This window comes from Eptatretus burgeri, chromosome 16 (genome assembly GCF_056783735.1).
Source record: "Eptatretus burgeri isolate ZD-2024b chromosome 16, Ebu_testis_v1, whole genome shotgun sequence".
In the NCBI taxonomy this organism is placed as follows: Eukaryota; Metazoa; Chordata; class Myxini; order Myxiniformes; family Myxinidae; genus Eptatretus; species Eptatretus burgeri.
Window position 1 is genome coordinate 43684721 of NC_140976.1, and position 21026 is coordinate 43705746.

The window sequence follows — 21026 nt, forward strand, 5'->3', positions numbered from 1 at the left end:
AAGAAACAAAATTCAAAAGAGCAAAACTATAACATCTGATCATCAAATAAATTTTCTCTTAAACTTGTTAAAAAGTGGGGGGGGGGGGGAGACAAACAAAACAAATTATTTCGTGAAGGGGTAAAATGACCAACCTTGAAGGAGAGAGTTTCCCTACTCTGTGGCTGGAACCAAATCAAAATTATTGCGATGATGAATAAGACAAGGAAGAAGATGAAGGCAGTGAAGACTGCAGGTGACAGAGAGAAGATTTTCGAACTCCCATGAGTGAGAAAGCAGCACAAAATGACTACGTCCAAGCCTGGAGACAAGAACAACAACAAAAAGCAAGCAAACACAATGGCATTAAAACAATGCAAAGACGAGAAAGTGCCTCAAAATGCAAAGACCGTCTGCATCCACTTTGTACTCAAACGAAACTTCACAAAACCAACAGCTTAAAAAAAAATACTGTACATCTTATTAATTCGTGTTCGTCATATTCAACTTTTTTTGAAGATTTGATTAAAAAAAAAAATAAAGATTATGGCCTGGATAGACACACTGTAGCTCAAACTACATATCTGCCATCACAACGTGATCATCGGAGAAGGCTAAACTCTGGGGATCACCCACGACTTACCCTTGGGCCCATGAGGGCCATATTTTATTCAGACTATCCATAAATGTTGAAGGTCAAGGTCATATGGTAAATGTAAATTTGGAAAATGTGTTCCCATCTACAATCCATCCATAAAACTTAATATCATGAAAATCAGAGGAGCATTATTCAAGTTATGATCAAAAGGGTGTTTTTTTTTTTGTTACGATTAAAAATTAAGTCACAATCTGAAAAAAAAAGACAAAGACACAAATCAAATATCAGATATACATCTTGAAAGGCCAAGTGGATTTTGAAATTATATATTGTCAAAATTGAGCTGTGACCAAAAATAAATAAGTAAGTGAATAAATAAATATATTTTTTAAATGTTCGAGATCGCCATTTGACCTTGACCTTTAACTCGGAGTAGTGCTATGGAAATTAAGGGTAAATATGCCTTGCTCTGCGATATCTAGACGGCAATTTTAATTCTGATTGGATAAATCTTAGTCGAGTTATGGTGAAAAATGTCGATTATAATTAGGGCATGACCTTAAAATTAGGTCAAAGTAAAAAAAAAAATAAAAAAAAAAAAAAACAAGTCAACCACACAATTTGTATTACCATTATTTAGGAAAATTTCATTATGAAAGCCCCAACTGGCTTCGAAAGGAACTCCCAAGATACAGCTCAGAAATTGGGTGCAGGAAGAGAGGAATTGTTATTATTTTTAAAATTTTCTTCAAAATGGTGGTTTAGTACACTTAGGAGTCCAATGAAACTGTGGTACCATTAAAACTTGGAGGCACCAATTGTAGAAACAAATCCAACAACAACAAGTAAGCCTTCACCAATGTTATGGGCGAGGCTTAAAAAACAAAAACAAACGAACAAACAAACAAAAAAAAACATGGAAGCGATGAGAGAAAAAAAAAAATAACCCGAGCAGTCTCGTGCTGACGAGGCCGACATTTGTGTACACTGCGACCATCCTTTGACCCAATAATTAATGTTCTCCATATGTATAACCAAGAGCGAGGTGTGTGTGCGTGTGTACAAATACATCTGAAAAAAAAAAATCGGAAGGAAAAAAATTTCAAAAATACGACAACACAAGACTGAAGAGAAACTGACCTCAAACAAGGAAATGAGGCCATTTGACCCAACAATGCCATACTGCACTCCCAGGTTAATTTTAGTGACAGCTTAAAACATCAATCTTCTTGATGGTTTCCTAAAGTCGAAATAATCCAATAAATAACCCGAACTTGTTCTCATAAAAGGTTTGTTGGAAATTTGATGACAAAAGCTCTAATGGTTAAAAAAAGAAAAGAAAAAATAATCAATGTCTTTGCCAAAGGTGACCACGTGTGACTTCTTTAAGGTCACACTGAGGTGAACAGAGCTGCTATCCACCAGGAGCGACTCCTTGAGGAATATCTGCCTACGAGAGATTCCGATGAGAATCGTTCTACAGAGTAACCATGAAAAATATGCATTTGCCTCATAACGTCACCAAATGACGTCATAATGTCTCAAGCTTGACATATCAAGAAAGCACTCAGAGGTGTTCAATTTGAGGTACTACACGATATGGTTCCAAAAACTTGAAAATTTGACCTTGGGGTCAAATATGTTTGACCTTAGGCATTAACCATGAAGGTCAAGGCCAATCGCAACCAAAAATTAATCAGCTGAGCACCAGACCATGAACTATATTCCCATGAAGTTTGAAGACGATCCGATCAAAATTACTCAAAAAATAAGGGTTTCGTCGACTCCCCTGATTTGCGACAAAGCGACCTTGACCTTTGACCTTCAAAATTTTATGCGCTGAAAGGGACCTCTATAGGCCTCTGATATGCGAAGTTACAAAAATTTCCAATGATAACTGTGCTCTGCAGAATTTTTTTATACGTGATTAGACAAAAAAAAAAAAAAAAAAAAAAAACATACAAGCTGACTAACATCTCTTGCAAAAACTTCGTTTTGGCAAGATAAAAAGTTAAGGCCTGGACATAACTGCAAAACCCAGTTTCCCACCACACAGGGTAGCCTGGTGTGTTGGCTTAACAGTTTAGGTAGCTGGCTTAATATCTGAGGGTCTTCAGTTCAAGCCCGTCAATACTGTTGAACTACCACCAGGTGGGTTGACTCAACCAATCATCTGTCTGAGGTCGACAAAATGAGTACCAGCGCTTACTGGTAAACAGGGGTACTGCATCAGCAGCACAGCCACACTTCCAGAAATGATGCAACCAGCAGCCACAAGCTGCATACAAAACAACAACCTCATGGGGGACTGGCTAATGGCGTTTCGAGTAATAAAAATAAATAGTGCACTCACAAATGAAGCTAAGGAGGATGTTCACAATCATGGAGGAAGAGCGAGTTGGGTAAGGAGATGGGTGGATGAGGAGTCCAACAGACAATCCGGGATCAGGCAGGTCACTCAACGGTTCCTTGGTTCCTGCCTGGTGGATTATTTCCGGTCGATAGCTGCAAGGAGACAAACACATCAGTCATTTTAAAAGTTGCTGCTTTGAATCCCAGAAGTGCAAGATTATGAAACTACAAGTACATATGTCAACAAGAGTGCAAGTGAGCACAATATACGCCCGAACAAGAAGGTATATACAGAATTGTGCTACTGCATGGAAAACAGCAACCACTTTAGATGACGAACGTATGTCGCGACACACAGTCTCCAGTCTGTACCTATGTATCAAATATGAAACGTGAAAGTTGAAAACTTTGGGAGTTAGAGTGCAGACAGGAACGGACGGACAGACGGACAGCCAAACGGACGACCGGTATCACATAATACGCCCCGATATATATAGCGGGCGTATAAAAATTCAAAAGTTATCATGAATAACACTTGAGACCCACTCTGTGCATTATTCAAAACGAGAATGAATTTGAGTGCAAGGCTTTGTATATTATAGTGCAAAAACTGACATTCTAATGGAGTGGGTCCATCTGTTCACAACTTTGAATCCTTGTGCAGCCAAAAGAAAAAACAAAAACCCTCTCGAAACTGATATTTTATCATAATAACAAAGTACATCAAATGCACATTGCACACAACATTCAATAATGTTCAAGTCATCGATTTTGTTGTATTGTGGAATGTCAATTTAATGTATCAAAAATGGTCATTGTGAAAAAGAAAGTGAAATGGGCAAAAAATTATCATCTCTTGTGCAAACACCTCCACCTCAAATCATCAAGTAAGGTACGGAGTTTCCACATGCATTATTGCACCGTTGTACCCAAAAGGCCTTTTGTCATTTGTCATTCTTTTCAACAATTCCAATTCCACTCCTTCAAATTCAGCATGGACGTACCTTGGTCCAAAATACCGAGAATATTCACCCCCCCCCCGCCCCCAACCTGATTTAGGCATCTGTTCCAATTTTAAGGGGTCAAAGGTGTACCACAAGAAAAAGAAAATCCAACATTTTGCCTCTGCCATGGATTCGAGCAATCCTTGGGGTTTTGTAAATGGTAAGGAACAGTTTATTGAACACAGTGTGAATTTGGCAAGCCTGACAATCTTCCAGAGTAGCAAAAGTTCCTGGTACAATATATAAAAGTACGTGGAAGGAGCATACAAACAATCACCACCACAGCAGCAGCAAGTACAACTTCGTCTCATAATATATCCTTTTTTCAAACGTTTCACTTCATTTTACGTCCTCACTGAGAATGACACAGACATTCAATATGTTTGTGAAGTGCAACATGCTGTATTTTGATCAAACTAATCAGTGGCGTGATGGGCATGCCAGACGAGACATACATAAAACGAAGTAAGGCAGTCACATGCGAGATGCTTTCTGCTTCTTGAGCTGAGCCGAGCTATGTTCTCCTAACATCAAAAGTGCCATGAGTACTCATAATGAAGGGAAAATCCGTTGAAAGTGCCATGATTCATGAGCCAACGAATGATAGTGATGACTCCATTGAGTTCATGTAGTTTATGTAACCAGACACGGTGGCATAATGACGAGAGCATCTGCTTCAAACCTCATCCAAGTCATACCAAAGACTAAAAAAAGGTATGTGCGGCTTGATTGACACTCAGCATTTAAAAGGAAAGAGTACGGACAAAACGGTAGGAAGGCAATGGAAAACCACCCAATATTGCTGTGGGCCAGGTATCGGCGACGAGCACGACCGCTAGATGGAGCAGTAGAGTCGGCTCCACCAAACACCCGGAATCGAGATCATACCCTTCCGATAACTCCGAAGGTACGGGTCCCTTACAGGACCATGAATCGTCAATAATTCAACCGTGTGGGACAGGGTTATTTGCCAAACTTCAAAATACCTAGAGGCCCACGTGGCGAGCTACCGAGGAATTCACACCCGCGACGGGGCTCGAACGGGACGAGCCGTCACCGTGCTCGACTCGTGCGTAACACGAGCGGATGGATACCGAGGTCCCGTCGGTTCAAATACACAACTACGGCAGCAACGGCCTTTTTAATTCCCCAACACGCACCGTGCTAAACCAATGAAGAAAACACAGAAACGAGCTGATACATTGAACAGCGGATTTATTTATAATGGGAGGGGGGGGAGGGAACACATAAGGAATAGAGTTAAACCGACTATCGAGAAATGCAGTCAATGTACAAGCACAGAGCACTTAAACAATTCTACTTGAAGACGGGCCCACAGACACGCACACACAAATACCCAAAAGAAGTGATGGCTGCGACCTTTATTGAAAGTTCCCAGCTCGAGGGAAGATGTGCTGGGAACCAGAGCTATCTCGGACCGTCCCGCCTGGTGCGGTCTTCGACGTCCTGGATCGGCGGGACTCGAACCCGCAACTCGATGCTGCTGCAAGCACCAGGTACGGAGGGCAGCGTCGGGCTCCCGCACGCTCCTCCAGCATGCGATAAGACCAGAGCCAGCGACGAAACGAGACCAGACGAGGAGACCTTCACGTTCCAGCCAGAATGCCCCGAACAATTGAACTGGCCAACGCTCCTGCCACGACCACACAGTCTCTCTCAACACTGGTCCAGACAACCACACTTTCTCCTCAGGTGAGAGGGGCTTCTTTTCTGGCCACTCCCCTCCTGATTGGACAGTTGCGGCATGCCATTCGCTCGTCGCCCCCCGTGATTGGCCGAAAGGGGCGCCAAGTCCGCTGATTGAATCAGGGGGGGGGGGGTGACGGCCGTTGTGGCGGACCGACCCTCAAACAAGGAGAGTAACATGGTCCTACGTGGGCTCCGCCTATTGGCCGACCGTCGGCAACCTCACTCGCATCCCCGGATTGGGCGAGAGAGACGTCAGGTCCTCATGAACTCCGCCCACGTACGTGCTGACACGCACGCCTGCAATGATGACGGTGGAAGGAAGCGAAGGCAGGTGTCGTCGTTAGAAAGTAGTTGTTGTTGATATAAAAATGTAAACGTAAACCCTGACTATCAAAATAACTCCACAGCGCATGAACATTTAATTCTCATTAGACTCGGGACGGGACCCTAACTAGAAACACGTAATAACCGATATAAATGTTCTACAGGGACCTGAATGTTGAGTGCAGCAAGCTTCCAAATTCGAAACAATATAACCCTTGCCAAGGAACTGCTTTGGCAGCACCAACACTCTGTAATGAGTATGGTACATCATCATAAATATGACATACTGTGTGCATTATATATACTAGTGCGTGCCTGTACGTGCAAAAAAAAAAAAAAAAAAAAAAAAAAAAAAAAAAAAAAACACTTTCAAACCTCGTGCCAGAAACAACGACACAGGCCGTTCCTTCGCCCTCATGTGCCCATACGTGCGTGGCCGTACATGCAAAAAACAACAAACAAACAAAAAAACTTTCAAACCGTGTGCCAGAAACAACAACTACATAGGCCGTTCCTTCGCTTTCGCGTGCCCGTACGTGTGTGGCCGTACATGCAAAAAAACCAAAAAAACAACTTTCAAACAACCACACAGGCCGTTCCTTCGCTCTCGTAAACGACGACTGGATTGGGGCATTGTGTTTATCTATAAATGCGCACAAGAAATCGAGAAATTATTAGAATACAGGAAGTCATCACTATCCGGAAGTCCGTATGTTGTAACCCGTACGGAACGTGCTCGAACTTGGCCATAACTTGAGAACCACTTGTCCGATTAATTTCAAACCTTTTGAAAGGCAAACAGAGATTGCTGGAATTATAGATAATAATAGAAGATAGATACTGTGGGTGCAAAACGCCAAGCAACGTGTCCTGTCATTAGCAACTAAGGCGCCCTTTCCCCATCGGCCATGCCTACGCAGCAACGTGTCCTGTCATTGGTTTGGTAAATAAATGGCCGTAACTTGGGAACCACTTGTCCGATTAATATTAAACCTTGAAAAGGCACGTACTCAGGTCCCCAGCAATATACCTGGCAAGTTTCAGTTAGATCGGACAAGTGGTTGTCGAGAAACAGTCACAGAGACACACACACACACACACACACACACACACACACACACACACACACACACACACACACACACACAGCTGGAATTATAGATAGATGCTTGAGTGTGGGAGGGGAAAAGAAGGAAAGAAGGAAAGAAGGAAAGAAAGCAAGACAGAAAGAAAGAAAGAGAAAAAAAAAAACAGGCTTTTTAAATTTTCAGAAGTGTGTGTGTCAATAATCCGACGGGTAATGTGCAATATTCTCAGAAACAAAGAACATCTATTTCTCACCTGTGTGAATATGGTAGAACACTGCTTCCCCCCCTCACTCAGAGACCCCTCCAAACTATTGTAGCTCGCAGTTCAAACTCCACCAGCCAAGTTTCATTTCTTTTTTTTCCCCCGAGAAACAATGTATACCTTTACTTGTTACGGTGCGGGCACGTCGGCTGCGACACGATTGCCAGACGGAGCCGCAAGTCGACTCGACCGATCGCCCGGAATTCAGATCGTACTTCTCCGGAAAAGTCCGGAGAAGACTGATCCCTTTTAGACCGAAATCCGCCAATGGGTAGACCACGTGGGGTAGGGTCGATTGCCAACTTCAATTTACCTAAGTACCCACGTGGTCCAACTACCGGGGAATTTCACCCTCGACGGAACTCGTACGAAACCGAGCCGCTTGGCGAGCCCATTCCGTGTGCGACCCCGAGCGGTTTTAATCGCCAAGAACAGACAGACCGAATTATCCTGCAACCACGGCAATGGCCAACTAATCCCTCACACACAACATACTCAGTCAATGGAAGAATCAACGCGACGAGCTGAGAACATTCAACAAATGGGGATATTTATTCACAATAATGAGGGGGGGGGGGGATGAGCGAAGCACACAAGAGCAGATTTAAACCGAGTATAATGAATGCAAGTATATAAGGCGAAGGCACTTAAACAATGCAACACACACACACACACACACACCCAGAAGAAATGGTGGCTTTCGCCTTTATTAATACCCTCAGCTCAGAGGGAAGGTGAGCTGGAGGTAAGGGTCTATCTTGCACCTGGTCCTCGGGGCCGAACTGGACCCCCTGGTGTGATCCAGACGATCCAAACGGCCGAAGTCGGTAGGGTGGAGGCTGGCGAGAGAAGTCCCTCCATGCGCAGAAACTCTTCGGAACTCGTGCACGACATCCTTGCCAGGACCAGGACCAAAACGACCAACGCGCAGACCGCGCCAGACCCAGAACAGAACGAACGCCAGGGGAACAACCACCGCGCACAGACCGTGCCAGACCCAGCTCTGAACGCACTCCAGGGCACGACACTGTGCACGGACCGCATCTATTATTATCTTCCCCGCCTCCCAAGGGGGGGGGGGCGTCTCTCCAACTCGCCAAAACGGGCCACAAAACTCCTTGATTGGCCCGGGGGCGTCGTGACATCACTTGGACCCGCCTCTCTTGTCGCGGGCCCGGATTGGCCGAGTGGTGGTCACCCCACCTGCTGCATGCCAATTGGTTGAGGGCCGCCGTGTGGCTCCTCCCCCAACCCCGCCTTCTCCACACTGGACGACCTTCTGTTCATGCGCCCTCGTCATTCCTCTCATTCGCCAAAACGGGCAGCAAACCCCCCGATTGGCCAGGTGGCGGTGACATCACTTGGACCCACCCTCCAACAGGAAGCGGAGCAACAGGTTTCTGCAGGGGCTCCGCCTACCCCTGACGTCAGCCAGAGCGAGGTGAGGGAAGCGAAGTGAAGGCGAGGGCGATGCGGTGTGGTCGGTGGTGTAAAAATAACTAAAAGAAAACCTGACAATTTAAAATAACTTCACAGCGCAGGAACATTTAATTACCCATTAGAGTAGGGTCGGGACCCTTACTGGCAACATGTACTTACCGATATAACTGAGCTAAAGGACCTGAATGTTGAGTGCGGTAGCTTTCCAAATCCACAATATACTGACTATTATCATGTGATTGACAAGTGGTGCATGCACAACCCAACTTCAGGGAGTAAGTCTTACCGCAGAATGAGGACAGCAAGAGCCACAAGAGAATATGATAGCAGTGTTCCAATGGACATCAGATCCACAAGAGCAATCAGGTCAAACAGGAAAGCCATGATAGCTAAGGGCATCGGAAAGGGTTTACAGAAATAAACAAACATTTAAAAGTTGGAAGATTGAAAACATCAAAGCAATAGCACATTGAAGATTATATCATGATGAAGACAAGAACCCTGGCTTGGAGATGCGATTCCAAACAAGGAAGGTCACAAAGGAATGTTGGTAATAAAATGAAAAAGCCCACTTTTTTAACAGAAAAACATTCTAGCCAACAAGCATCCAATGACAATGGCAAAATTAAATAAGAAAGATCAGTGTATTATCAGGATACACTGTTATCAGGATACCCGATAATATTATCAGGCTGTTAGTGCATTGGATCAAAGATGGCAAAAAGAGCACACACCTCCAATTATTCCAGAGATTACTGTGGCGAACAGGGGCGTGTGGAAACGGGGCGAGATAGTCGCTAGCCAGCGGAATAGCAAACCATCGTCAGCCATTGCATATACTATGCGTGGGAGGGGGAATATTGAGCCCAGAAGGCTGAGGGGACAGGTCAGGAAAAGAGAAGACAAAAAATAAAATGAAAAAAAAAAAACATAACATTTACAAATGGAGACATTCAAACATGGAACAGGCTTCAATGCTTCATTTTTAAACAACACATTTGCTTGGACAATCTAGACAACATTATGCCTGGTAAATGTTCCACCACCCACATCTACACAAACACTTTTTTGTTTAATGGTTATGGAAGAAGAAAATAAATAAATAAATAAATAAACAAACAAACGCTCGACCGTGCAGACCTGATGTTCCGTTTCAAGCCAACGAGCTAACTCCCGACAACTCCCCCCTCATCCCCCAATGTGACGCAGTCGACAACATTAGGCCGGGCAAATGGATAAATCCTATCATGAATAAGCAACTCATTAATAACATGCTATTCTCCTGAGACTAGTTTCATTTCCAGAAGCTTGGAATCGAAATCCCTTATACCGCTGCCTTCATCTTCCCCATGGTGTTGAGATCTCAGCAAGATGCAAAATTCTCCTCCCACAATGTCCTTCCTCAGATAAAAACAATTATGATCCTATTCACAAGGAATTTTGTGAAGATATATGGGAGGGCATTTACTAGCACGTTTCACCGCCAAGTGGAATCGCGATTCGTGTCTGCTAATGTGCACTGCCCTTGAAAAGCACAATGGACAAGCCATTTGTCACTGATACCTTGCACATACCAGGACCATGGTGGCAACAATTGTTCCAATGTGTGATGGGAGCTGTTTTAGCCATGCAGGGGTGAAGGGAAAGTACACTGGGTACCGTAACAGCTGGAGTTCCACAAGGTTGCGATAAACACTCCAGAAACGTGAAGGCAATGGAAGAAACCCAATATTCAAAGCTCAACAGCCAATCCTAAGAAAAATGAATGTCTGAAGTACATGTCACACAAGATAGTTGCAGTTCTTCTGCAGTGAACCTGTGCCTGCTGTACTCCAAGCAAACCACCTGGATACTTTCCAGAATAGTGTTGTTGTTTTATTTTCACATGTGCTTGTCGAAAGTTGTATTGCCAGTGTTTTGTGTAGACATTTACTTCTCTGGACAGATACTTGATAAGGTGCAGTCCCTGGAACTCCTTAGCCTCACAAGCTGTGACAAACTTTTATAGGATGCATTCATATCACCAAATTGGCATCAAAACGCTGTCTGGGTATTCTCCGTAAAGCTATGGCATTCCTGAGCCACACCAAGCTGATCACGGAATACAAGGCTTTCAAACGGAGCTCCAGGGAGTTTGTCTCCCCACCCTGGGCTGCTGCTCCTGCTTCACACCTTGCTTCTCTTGAGACGGTCAAAAACAAGGCCATCGGCAACATTGGCATCTCAACACAGGAGGTGGATTCCCAAGGACAGTCATTCTCCCACCGGAAGCAGATTGGTGGGCTCTCTTTTATACAAACTTGTATTTGGCCTTGCTCCTCCTGCCCTCTCCTTCCGACCTCTTCCCTTCCATAATCACACCAAATCACATTCCTCAAGAAACCCTCACCTGTTTAACATCCTGAAGTGCAGGTTGCTTGCCCACCTGCATTCTTCTAACCCAGGGGTCGGGAACCTTTTTGACTCAGAGAGCCATTAAAGCAAAATATTTGGAAATCTATTTCAGTGAGCCATATAATATATTTTAAGACTGAATTCAACTAAATGTGAGTATAATAAGCCTCTGAATTTATTCTTTTAAATAATGTTGTTATAATACTCACCATTAATGGGACTTCTGGTGCTGCATGGATTTGCTGATGGCTTTGTAGTCTGGTTGGTACTTGGTGAGGTTAAGCTTCATGCAAGCGTTGAGGCTTTCATCCGTTAGACGTGATCGTAGGTTGGACTTGATGTTTTTAAGATGTGAGAATGACTGCTCACATGCATACGTAGATCCAAACAAGGTCAATACAGCAATACTCACACGCTGCAGTGTGAGGTATGTGACAGGAAGCGCGTTCCAAGTTTTGATAATCAGCTCGTCTTCGGGTTGAAGTTTTTTCATTTCTGTCCACATGTGCTTGCTCGCCAACTCTGCTTTCTGTCGTGCGATTCTTTCCAAATCTTCATTCAGTGACTTGAACTTATTCACCCACATGTCTGAGGCCTTCAGGTCAGCCACTTCTGCTTCAATCTCTGACGGAGACACCAGGAATGTAACTCAGGTCGGCTGTGTTCAGTGAACACTCGTTTGGATGGGTGATGAACTTAAAAAGACGAGTGTGCTCACGATATTCTCCAAAGCGTGCTTTGAATGACTGTAGGAGACTGGATGTGGAGCCAGCTAACTGGTGGAGATCAAAGTTTTGAGTGGGCTCACTTGCTGTGCATGCATCTTTAAATTGTCGCAGTTTTTCAAACTGTAGTAAACGACCTGTTTCAAGATCCATGATAAAGAGCTCCAGCTTGTTTTCAAAAGCAAACACGGCTTGTTGAAGGGATAACACTGTATTTCCAATGCCTTGCATTTTCACGTTGAGCTGGTTCAGATGTTCAGTCATATCCACGAGATAGTAAAACTTGAGGAGCCACTCAGTTTCGGCTAGCTCAGGATGCTCAATCCCTTTCATTTCAAGGAAAGTCCGGATTTCGTTCAGGCAAGCCGCAAAACGGCGAAGCACCTTCCCTCTTGACAGCCAACGCACATTGCTGTGCAAAAGCAGACCGTGATAGTTATTTCCAACTTCATCCAGCAGTGTTTTAAACTGGCGAGCATTTAAGGCTCGGGCAACAATAAAGTTGATCACATGAATGACCAGCGACATCACTTCGCCAAGCTGCCCATCACACATCTGAGCACAAAGTGCCTCCTGGTGTAGAATGCAATGGAAACTTAGGATGGGTCTATTTTCATGTTCACGGTGAAGTGCCACAAATCCTTTGTTTTTCCCCACCATACACGGAGCACCATCAGTACACACCGAGATAAGTTTATCCATTCGTAGATTTTTTTTCTTGAGCGAACTCCATGAAAGACTTGAATAAATACTCACCTCTTGTGGACCCTTTTATTGGCAGAACAGCAAGACTTTCTTCGCGCAGTGCATCACCAGCAGCATATCTTGCAATCACACTGAACTGCGACAAATGGCTTATGTCTGTTGACTCATCCAAAGCCAGGGAAAAGAACGGCGCTGTATTTATGTCCTTCACTTGCGTTTCCTCCACTTGGTTTGCCATCATGATGGTACGATCATGAACAGCTCTTGCCGACAGAGGCACGTCTTGTATCCGTTTGATTATCTTGTCTTTGTTCGGAAGATCATCAAAAAGTTCATTGGCGACATCCAGCATGAACGTTTTTGCATCCTCGCCATCTGTGAATGGTTTTCCGTTCCTCACTATTGCTAAAGATCCAGCAAAGCTGGCGGAATTATAGTCACCTTGCCGGGTCCATACGCGGAGTTGCTGCTGGCTGGCTTGCACCCTGCTCAGTAGCTCTTGGCACGCTTTCTTTCTGCTGTCTCCCACAGGGTATTTTGATGCAAAGGTAGCATGGCGCGTGTCGAAGTGCCGCTTTATATTCGACCGTTTCATCGATGCAATTTTGTCATTGCAAATTAGACACCACAGAACCTGCTCTCTCCACAAAGGCGAATTCTTCGGCCCATTCGTCCTGAAATGTACGATACTCCTCATCTTTTTTTCTTTTCGCCATCTTCTTCGTCGAAGGGTTAGCTTTGAGCAAATGAGAGAGAGGGAGATGTTGACCCAAGTGAGTCTGGCTGGCCTGCGCACGGGCTGACATACTCGAGAGGTGCGGCGCGGCCGGCCGACTCTGGGATGCTGTCGCCTCAGCGGTGGCGCGTGATTGGTCGAGATGAATTCCGTGACGCGTCTCGGCGGCGGCACGTCATTGGAGGAACCAAAATCACTACTCGCGTCGGCCGCATGACTGGACGAAACAAAAACCGCTTCAGACAATTCGGAGGTGTTTTTTCTTCTCTCCTGCCAAGTTCAGCCCTGCACGTGAATGAAGCACGACACCATTCAAACTATAGGTAAAGCTTCTGCGAGAAATATTGGGCTTTCCAAGTTTCAAACTCCAATTTTATCTGCGAGCCAGATGCAATCATCAAAAGAGCCATACCTGGCTCGCGAGCCACACGTTCCCGACCCCTGTTCTATACCGTTATTCTCCCCATAGTTAATAGTCTCCCATCCATCCATCCATTCGGACCATACTCTGTGCAGAGCGTTGGTGATGCCTAAGCAGTCTCCTTGGCTATTGGGCACAATCCTGGACAGGTCACCACTTTGACAGGATACCAGCAAGCTGGCACTCATTTTGCCGACCTCGGAAGGATGGCAGGCAGAGTCAACCCCACCTGATATTAATTCAATAGCTGAGCGGGATTTGAACTCAGGACCCCAGGATCGCCCATCACCCGAACCATTAAGCCAATACCAGGCATAAATAGTCTCCCTGTGTCAATCATCTGATGCTTCTGTCTCCATTTTTCAAAGGAGTTGTGCATCATTACCTCCTGCACATGCCCATGCATATCCACAATCTCTACTACACATGCAAAGTCTTTCCCATTCTGTTCCTCCTTGGGCCAATTTTACTCCTTTTTGTGGCATTCCTCCTTGTTCATGTCTTCCCACCCACACCCTTTTGTAGTGCGTTTACCTGCTGCCCTCCGTTTAGCTCTTCCATATGCCGAGACCCTTACACAGGAAAAAAAAATCATTCCTTTGTACGACAAGTTAAGCAGCTCATACTTTCAGAAAACAATCCTTCAGCAGAATCCCATGTGTGACCTATTCTCCACAACTCACCTTGAAGTGAGGGCACAGAGGGCACCAATTGCAATGAGATAGCGCACAGGATCCCAGCCAACATATTGGAAGGCAGCGGGTAGAGGACTCTCATCATCCAGCAAAAAGTATGGCATGAGCAATGTCAGAGCTGCAGAGACGCTAAAATATGCAGCAAAGCAGATGAGAAGAGAGATGATGATAGACATGGGGATGGCACGCTGAGGATTCTTCACCTCCTCTCCTGTGATGTAGGAAACAAAAGATAAAGCACAGATAAGAAGCGGTACAGCACTAAGGGCCAAAGTCGATACGAGATGTGCATCGATCATACATTTTGAGGAGGTGCTGACAACACTGACCGGTTGTGGCAATGCAGTCAAAGCCAACAAAGGCGTAAAAACAGGTCGCTGCTCCTTGGAGGACACCATGCACTCCAAAAGGCAAAAAACCCCCAACGCCAGCATCTGTCGTTTGATTACTGGCACAAAGGAAGAATCATTCAAATTTCAGACAGCTGTTTGCGAGTGATCGAAACTTGCGAGCACAAGACACCGCTTGGTGGTTTGCCCGTCATAGCAAGTGTATTGGGGTAAATACAAGTAAATGCAAGAAAAGTGAGGTAGTTTCAAAAAACACACACACATCAGGGTCCCCTCCCCACAGCAAAAATATTCCTGTTCAATTCGTGTCAACCTAACCATGATATGAAAGCACACGTCATGGCAGTTGAGACAAGTACACCACCATTAAGATTTCTACACATCTGGAGGAATTTTTTTTTAAGCGAGAGACGAAGTTTGCGTGGGGGGGGGGAGGGGTTGCAGTAGGAAGCAGAAGATGATGACAACACGACCACGACAAGTCAAGTCAATCCAGAGAAAAGTATAAAAGCAAAAGAATGAGCCTCACTCACTGTTCCTTGGAAATATTGTAAATGTCGTCCTCTCCCAGGTGCCAGTTCTTCAAATCTCCTTTGATGAAGCTGGAGATGACGACACACGACAGCACCAACACATTCACAGCCGTGAACACCTTGGACACGATCGCAGACTCGCGCACACCCACACACAGCACAGCTGCACACACAGTACATGTGCAAAAATAACATCAATCGCCTTCTTCCCAATTGCTGATGTTTATGCATCACTATCACGAACAATCATCATCAAAACAAACGTTGCTCCATTACGTTTTCACTGAAGCCAAAACTAAAGAGTACATAAAAGAGCAGGAAGCTGTGAGGGCATCACCATTACTAAATGTCGAGGTGCACGTCTCCATGCACGAGTGGAGTTTTACTTTAAAATCAAATACATTGCGGGGACTGACAAGGCAATGATGCATTAAAAAATCTCCAAAAATAAAATATTTTGAGATTACAGATCTCTTTTAACAGGTGCACTACTTTAGGGAAAGGTATGCGGTTCAAGATTAAATTGCACTTTTTGTTTCGTGTAATTTTAAAAGGGAAGTATGGCAATGCATCAATGGCCAACCCAAAACACAAAATGTTAGGAAAGGTGTCATTTCAGAACATCTGCTTTTACATCCTCCTTTGATTCAATTTTGATGTACTGTACTCTTTACAGAGCATTGGTGCTAAAGAAGCAGTTTCGAAGCAAGGGTTATATTGGGTGGTTTGCCATTGCCTTCCCAGCATTGTTTGTTCCTGCTCCATCCTTTTAAATGCTGAGCATTAAGCAAGGAAGCAGCAAATACCATGTTTAAAGCCTTTGGGACAACTTGCTGGGGTTTGAACCATCAAGCTCCCAGATGCAGAGTGAATGCTCAAACCATTATACCACAGAGGTACGTTACACCCTCTTTACTCAAACATTGTACCACCCAGATGCTCTGTGAAGATGGAAATCATAGTGACATATGTGGACTATTGTGGGGATTGCCATTCCAACTGCCATCTGAGAAACGAATTCTTGAGAAAAACCACTCCCTAACCTCAACGACATCAGCATGACCAACTCAGGTGTGCATAAATGATGGTTCCCACACTTCGATGATAGATGAAGTGCTGCCGCAACAACGGGAACGTTTTTAGGAGTTAACACCCAATTGTAAGCGAACAGGTTCATCATCCGTTAAATTCACTTCAATTGTCACACTTTCAGAGATGCACATCATAATCATCATCCCATAGGGCATAGACCTAATCTAATGCAAATGTCAGCTACTTTGCCATTTTAATTCAGTAGAACCGTCATGAAATGCTGTCCACCTGCATGCGACACCATTCACCTCCATATTGGAAATGCCCAGAATGCTTCAAACAAAAGTTGCCAGAAGTTGTCACAAGGGCTCCATTAATAAAATAAATAAATAAATAAATAAATAAAATGAATAAAAACGTTCAGTCATGTTGTTTTAAAAATAGTGAAAGCTCATATACAAAATTTAAGCTTCCACACATCCATAGATCCAAACTTCCTGGCAAAATGGCATCAGAGTTTGTGAAAGTTGCTGCTCCGTAGTCTGGTGTGCTGCCGCAGCCTATGCCTCGCCTTCATCGTTTGAACCTATCGGCAATGTTACTCGATGCTTTTTGCCTTATTCTGCTCTGTCGTCCAAGTCATAGTGCTGAGACTAGTGGTGCAAAGAGGAAGCATGCATGCTACACTGCAGAAATTAGATAAAAGGTAAGTTGGTAGAAATGAGGGTGCAGCTATGATATAGAAAAAGGCAACCTGATATGCTGTTAAAGTTTAATGCAAATTGTGATTCAAATAAGGGCATTAAATGTTTTCTTTCAAAAAAATAAATAAATATAAAAATAAAAAAAGAAAATATTTCATATTCCAAAAAGCTGAAAAATTCTGTGATCAGAATACTGTTCGGTCCCAAGGAATTCGGATTTGAAAATGTTCACCTGTACCTCCAGATATTTTATAACTTGTGAAGTTTTCCTCTCAAGACCGTTTAAATTTTAAAACGCCAAAACGTACATAAACCATACAACTCTCCAAATTGCATTAAAATGCCAGTTATATGGCAATCATCATATATAAACCAAATTATTTGTGAGGCAATGGGGATACAGTGGAAGTGGTAGTGCCCCAAAGCATAATCTTCCACAATGGATGAAATCAAGAGGACGTTGATAGAGGTACGTTAACCACCATGGGAAAGCAAGAAGCTGACGTTTCAGGTGTTACCCCCTTCTATCAGACTAAACAGGTTAACAGCCTTTTGCTTCAAAAAGCATTAACACACAAAATGTCAGCTTCTACTTGCTTCCCATGGCGGTTAGCATACCTCAATCAACGTCCTGTCGATTTCAAACGTTTTAACTGCCCACAGACAGACCGATACTAGACTTCATGAGCAAAACAAGTTCTTCAAGCCATCAGTCAAAGGTAAGCCATTGGAAGGGGTTTAGTCTCTTGAACTTCCAGATCTCACAATCAGTAACAAACTCTCCTGGGCTAGTCATATAGCAAAGCCGACCTCAAGGCCACCTGAAGATTGGGCATCCTCAGTCGTTCCAAGTCAATCATCTGAACTTCAGAACTATTCAAAGGCGAGAAAAGGCCAGTGTCCCAAGCTCAACTGAGTACTGCTCTTTGCCAAAAGCTCTCAACACTTTGGCATTTCCCACAATGAAGCTAAAGTACAAAGCATGTTGCAGTCATCACAAAGAGTGGTGGCACCTACTTGGTATTCTTTTTTTACAGTTTTGCTTTGGTCTTGCTGCCTCTGCTGTCTCAGCCCATCGGCCCTCACCAGTTCCCCTATGGCGACGTGTTGTTTCAAGTAGCCCCCCCCCCCCCATGCCACTCCCAGCACCTGGTTAAGCGCCAAAACTCCAAGCTCTCTGCCGACACTCTTTGTTCGTTTCTCCCATTTGTGGTACTGCTCTTCAGAAGCATTTTAATCCCATTCATCCTTCCAGGCCTTCAAGCTCTCAGTGCATGATGATCCCACATCATCTGCCATTCTTACCCATGACCTTGACCCCCATTAATTCCACCTAACCCAAACATCTTGCTTGCAGGTAAGTGCCATTCCTCTTTTCCCATTTGTCCATTCATTTCGTTGCTGCATCCACACATGCCCCATTGTCAGCATATTGCCTTTTTTCACTCTATCACCTCACTACCCCACGAGCCAAGATTTTGTATGCCATAAAGAAATAGAAAAAAAAAAGAACCTTGTACATATTCAGATTTGTACAAGTAGTGGTGGGAGCAGCTTTCTTCAAAAATAATAAAATAAAAAGTAAACAATTTAACCATGTAAATTGATAACTTGTATGAGCCACAAACTTTGTATTACAATTCACAAGTGCAAAATGAAGTAATTTTCCACAAAATTGGTTTAAAAAAAATAAATAATTCAACAGGGAAAAATTTTAAAAATCTGATTTAGTTTAGTGTACTGTCCAAAATATCCATGTGGTGGCTATTAACAAAGACCAATTCTGGCACATCCAGCAACTACAAACAAACTTCAAAGCAAAACAAAATGACAACTTTCAGGAGGACTCTTATACGGTCGAAACATGCAAATACAACAATGAGGTTAAAAAATAAATAAAGCCACAAACAGTCCACATGAGTTCTGACAGGCAGTACCAGTGAGAATAAGGATCATCAGAGCCGCGAAGAAGTCTGGGTGTTTTGAGAGACCGGGAACATCAATGGGTAAGGCACGATGTGAGAAATCCCTGATGGCACCGCCAATCATGTTATCAAAGTTGGCACTCCAAGCTCGTGCCACACTTGACGCTCCTGCATGACATCACATTAATGCACATTTACGACATAGTACATCATGTGCGGTGCATTTTATGACATTACCGTACAGATATCAATAGAGCCAATGTGTGCATCCAACCTTATACTCGTCATTTCTTCTAAACTATGTGTGCCGACCCGTCACTTAGCTGACGGACTTAATCCAGACAGCGTGTTGTACTTCAGAATTATATTGCATGCCATCTGTGAATCTAAATTAGGATGTAAAATCAAACACTAAACATACCCCCGAGCGGAGTGCCGGTCATCTCTGTCAGAGGTCGACAAGCAAAATCAAATTACAACTTGGCAGAACTCATATTTTTGCCCAACTCAAAAAAGTTCAAAAAGTAACTGTGCCAGACTGGAATAGGGGCAGTTCATAAAGTACGTACGCTCTACTTCCGGGTTTCAAAACCACCCACCCCCCTCTGTAGGCAGGCTAGTGACCACCCACCCTCCCACCCACCCCCATATGCGTCTCATATCACATCACAATACTTGAAGATTACAACGAACTGTAGATTTATCTCAAATGCATCAGTAATTATTAACTACGGTAATACAGTAATATGGAACAATTGTTGACGTCCACGGATTGAATATCACGTCAAAAATGTTCCTGTGAACGGGGATATTTTTCCCCCTCCCAATGACGGCAGGCTCACTTTCATCTTCTGAAACGCTTTCATGTAGTCCGACACCACTTTCATTAAGTATGTATGCAGCCGTCGTACCACCCACCCACTCCTGTACGCAGCCTTTAAACCACCCACCCCCCTCATTTTTGTATGTACTTTATGAACGGCCCATACGGGGCAAAAATATGCAAAAATTTGCGCAGGACCTGGAGCATCTTCAGAGATTGGCGCCGGCCTCCGGATGACCACTTCAAATTAGCACCGGACATGTAAGAATCAGAGCGAAGTTTGAAGGGCTATAAAATTGGAACGAGAGAGAATTTCAAAAAAAATGGCTCGTGTTGTTCCAGATAATAGTCCATAGTATCTCAATCAATAACATTTGATCTCTCTTGATAAATGAGGGAGGAGATACGACTTGAAATCGACGATTTTCGCAACTTTGACAGCCTCGTGACCTTTAACTTGACCTTGGACAACCTTGAAAGTTATATCGTTGTGCATGTCTCATCGACCTCTATCCATTCCACTATTTGTTATTTGTCTCCACTCGGTTTGATTGTGGACGGATGGACAGACTTCAAGACTGGCTTTATTAGGTCATCTCTACTGAGATGATAGAGATGACCTAAAAACGAATCTTTTATAAACACAATTGTTGGTGCTGCTGTCATGTTGGTTGTGGTTGTTGTTTGAGCTGCTTCCATGTCCTAGAGGGTTCCTGCTGTCGAGCAACCATTGGAACAGCTGCATTAAACTCCCATCCTGGAAACACTGGCTTTTAAAACAGGTGTCTATGAATAAACAGGCACCAACTTTTGCTCCAAGTAAATAGTTTAGCTTTCCAACCAAGTAAATTGATTATTCTATGACAAAACTAGCTCTTATATGAGCCTTGACATTGTATATCAAAAAATAAAAATAAAAAAACAACATAAAAACCCTTTTCGTATAATTCAACACTACAACACTACAACACTACAACACTACAACACACGTGGAAGAGAAAATAAGTCGAGATGAAGTACTGAAGAAAGCTCAGGATTTCCCCATTGGTTGCAATCCCCATTTACAGGTCTCAGATCACGTTTAAAGGACCAAATTGGCTCATGAAAAAACTCACTTTCCATGCATCACCGATGCACAGAATACACTTTACAGCTTAGAGGATGGTCTCCTCCTCCCAGCTGCAGTTTCCCTCTTTCTATTTGGCTACAGCTCAATTCTTGCTGCC

General features: G+C 43.8%; 1 protein-coding gene across 1 annotated transcript in view; it reads right to left on the reverse strand.

Moving 5' to 3' along the window:
* LOC147010984 (cationic amino acid transporter 2-like) overlaps window positions 1-21026 on the reverse strand; it is a 69736-nt gene that overhangs the window by 7181 nt on the left and 41529 nt on the right. The window contains exons 3-10 of the mRNA XM_085859599.1: window positions 18990-19145; window positions 15317-15479; window positions 14763-14881; window positions 14422-14644; window positions 9492-9631; window positions 9044-9146; window positions 2931-3082; window positions 135-301 (exon numbers count right to left, since the gene is read on the reverse strand). Coding sequence (XP_085715725.1) covers window positions 135-301; window positions 2931-3082; window positions 9044-9146; window positions 9492-9631; window positions 14422-14644; window positions 14763-14881; window positions 15317-15479; window positions 18990-19145 — 1223 coding nt within the window. The remainder of the gene's footprint in view (window positions 1-134; window positions 302-2930; window positions 3083-9043; window positions 9147-9491; window positions 9632-14421; window positions 14645-14762; window positions 14882-15316; window positions 15480-18989; window positions 19146-21026) is intronic.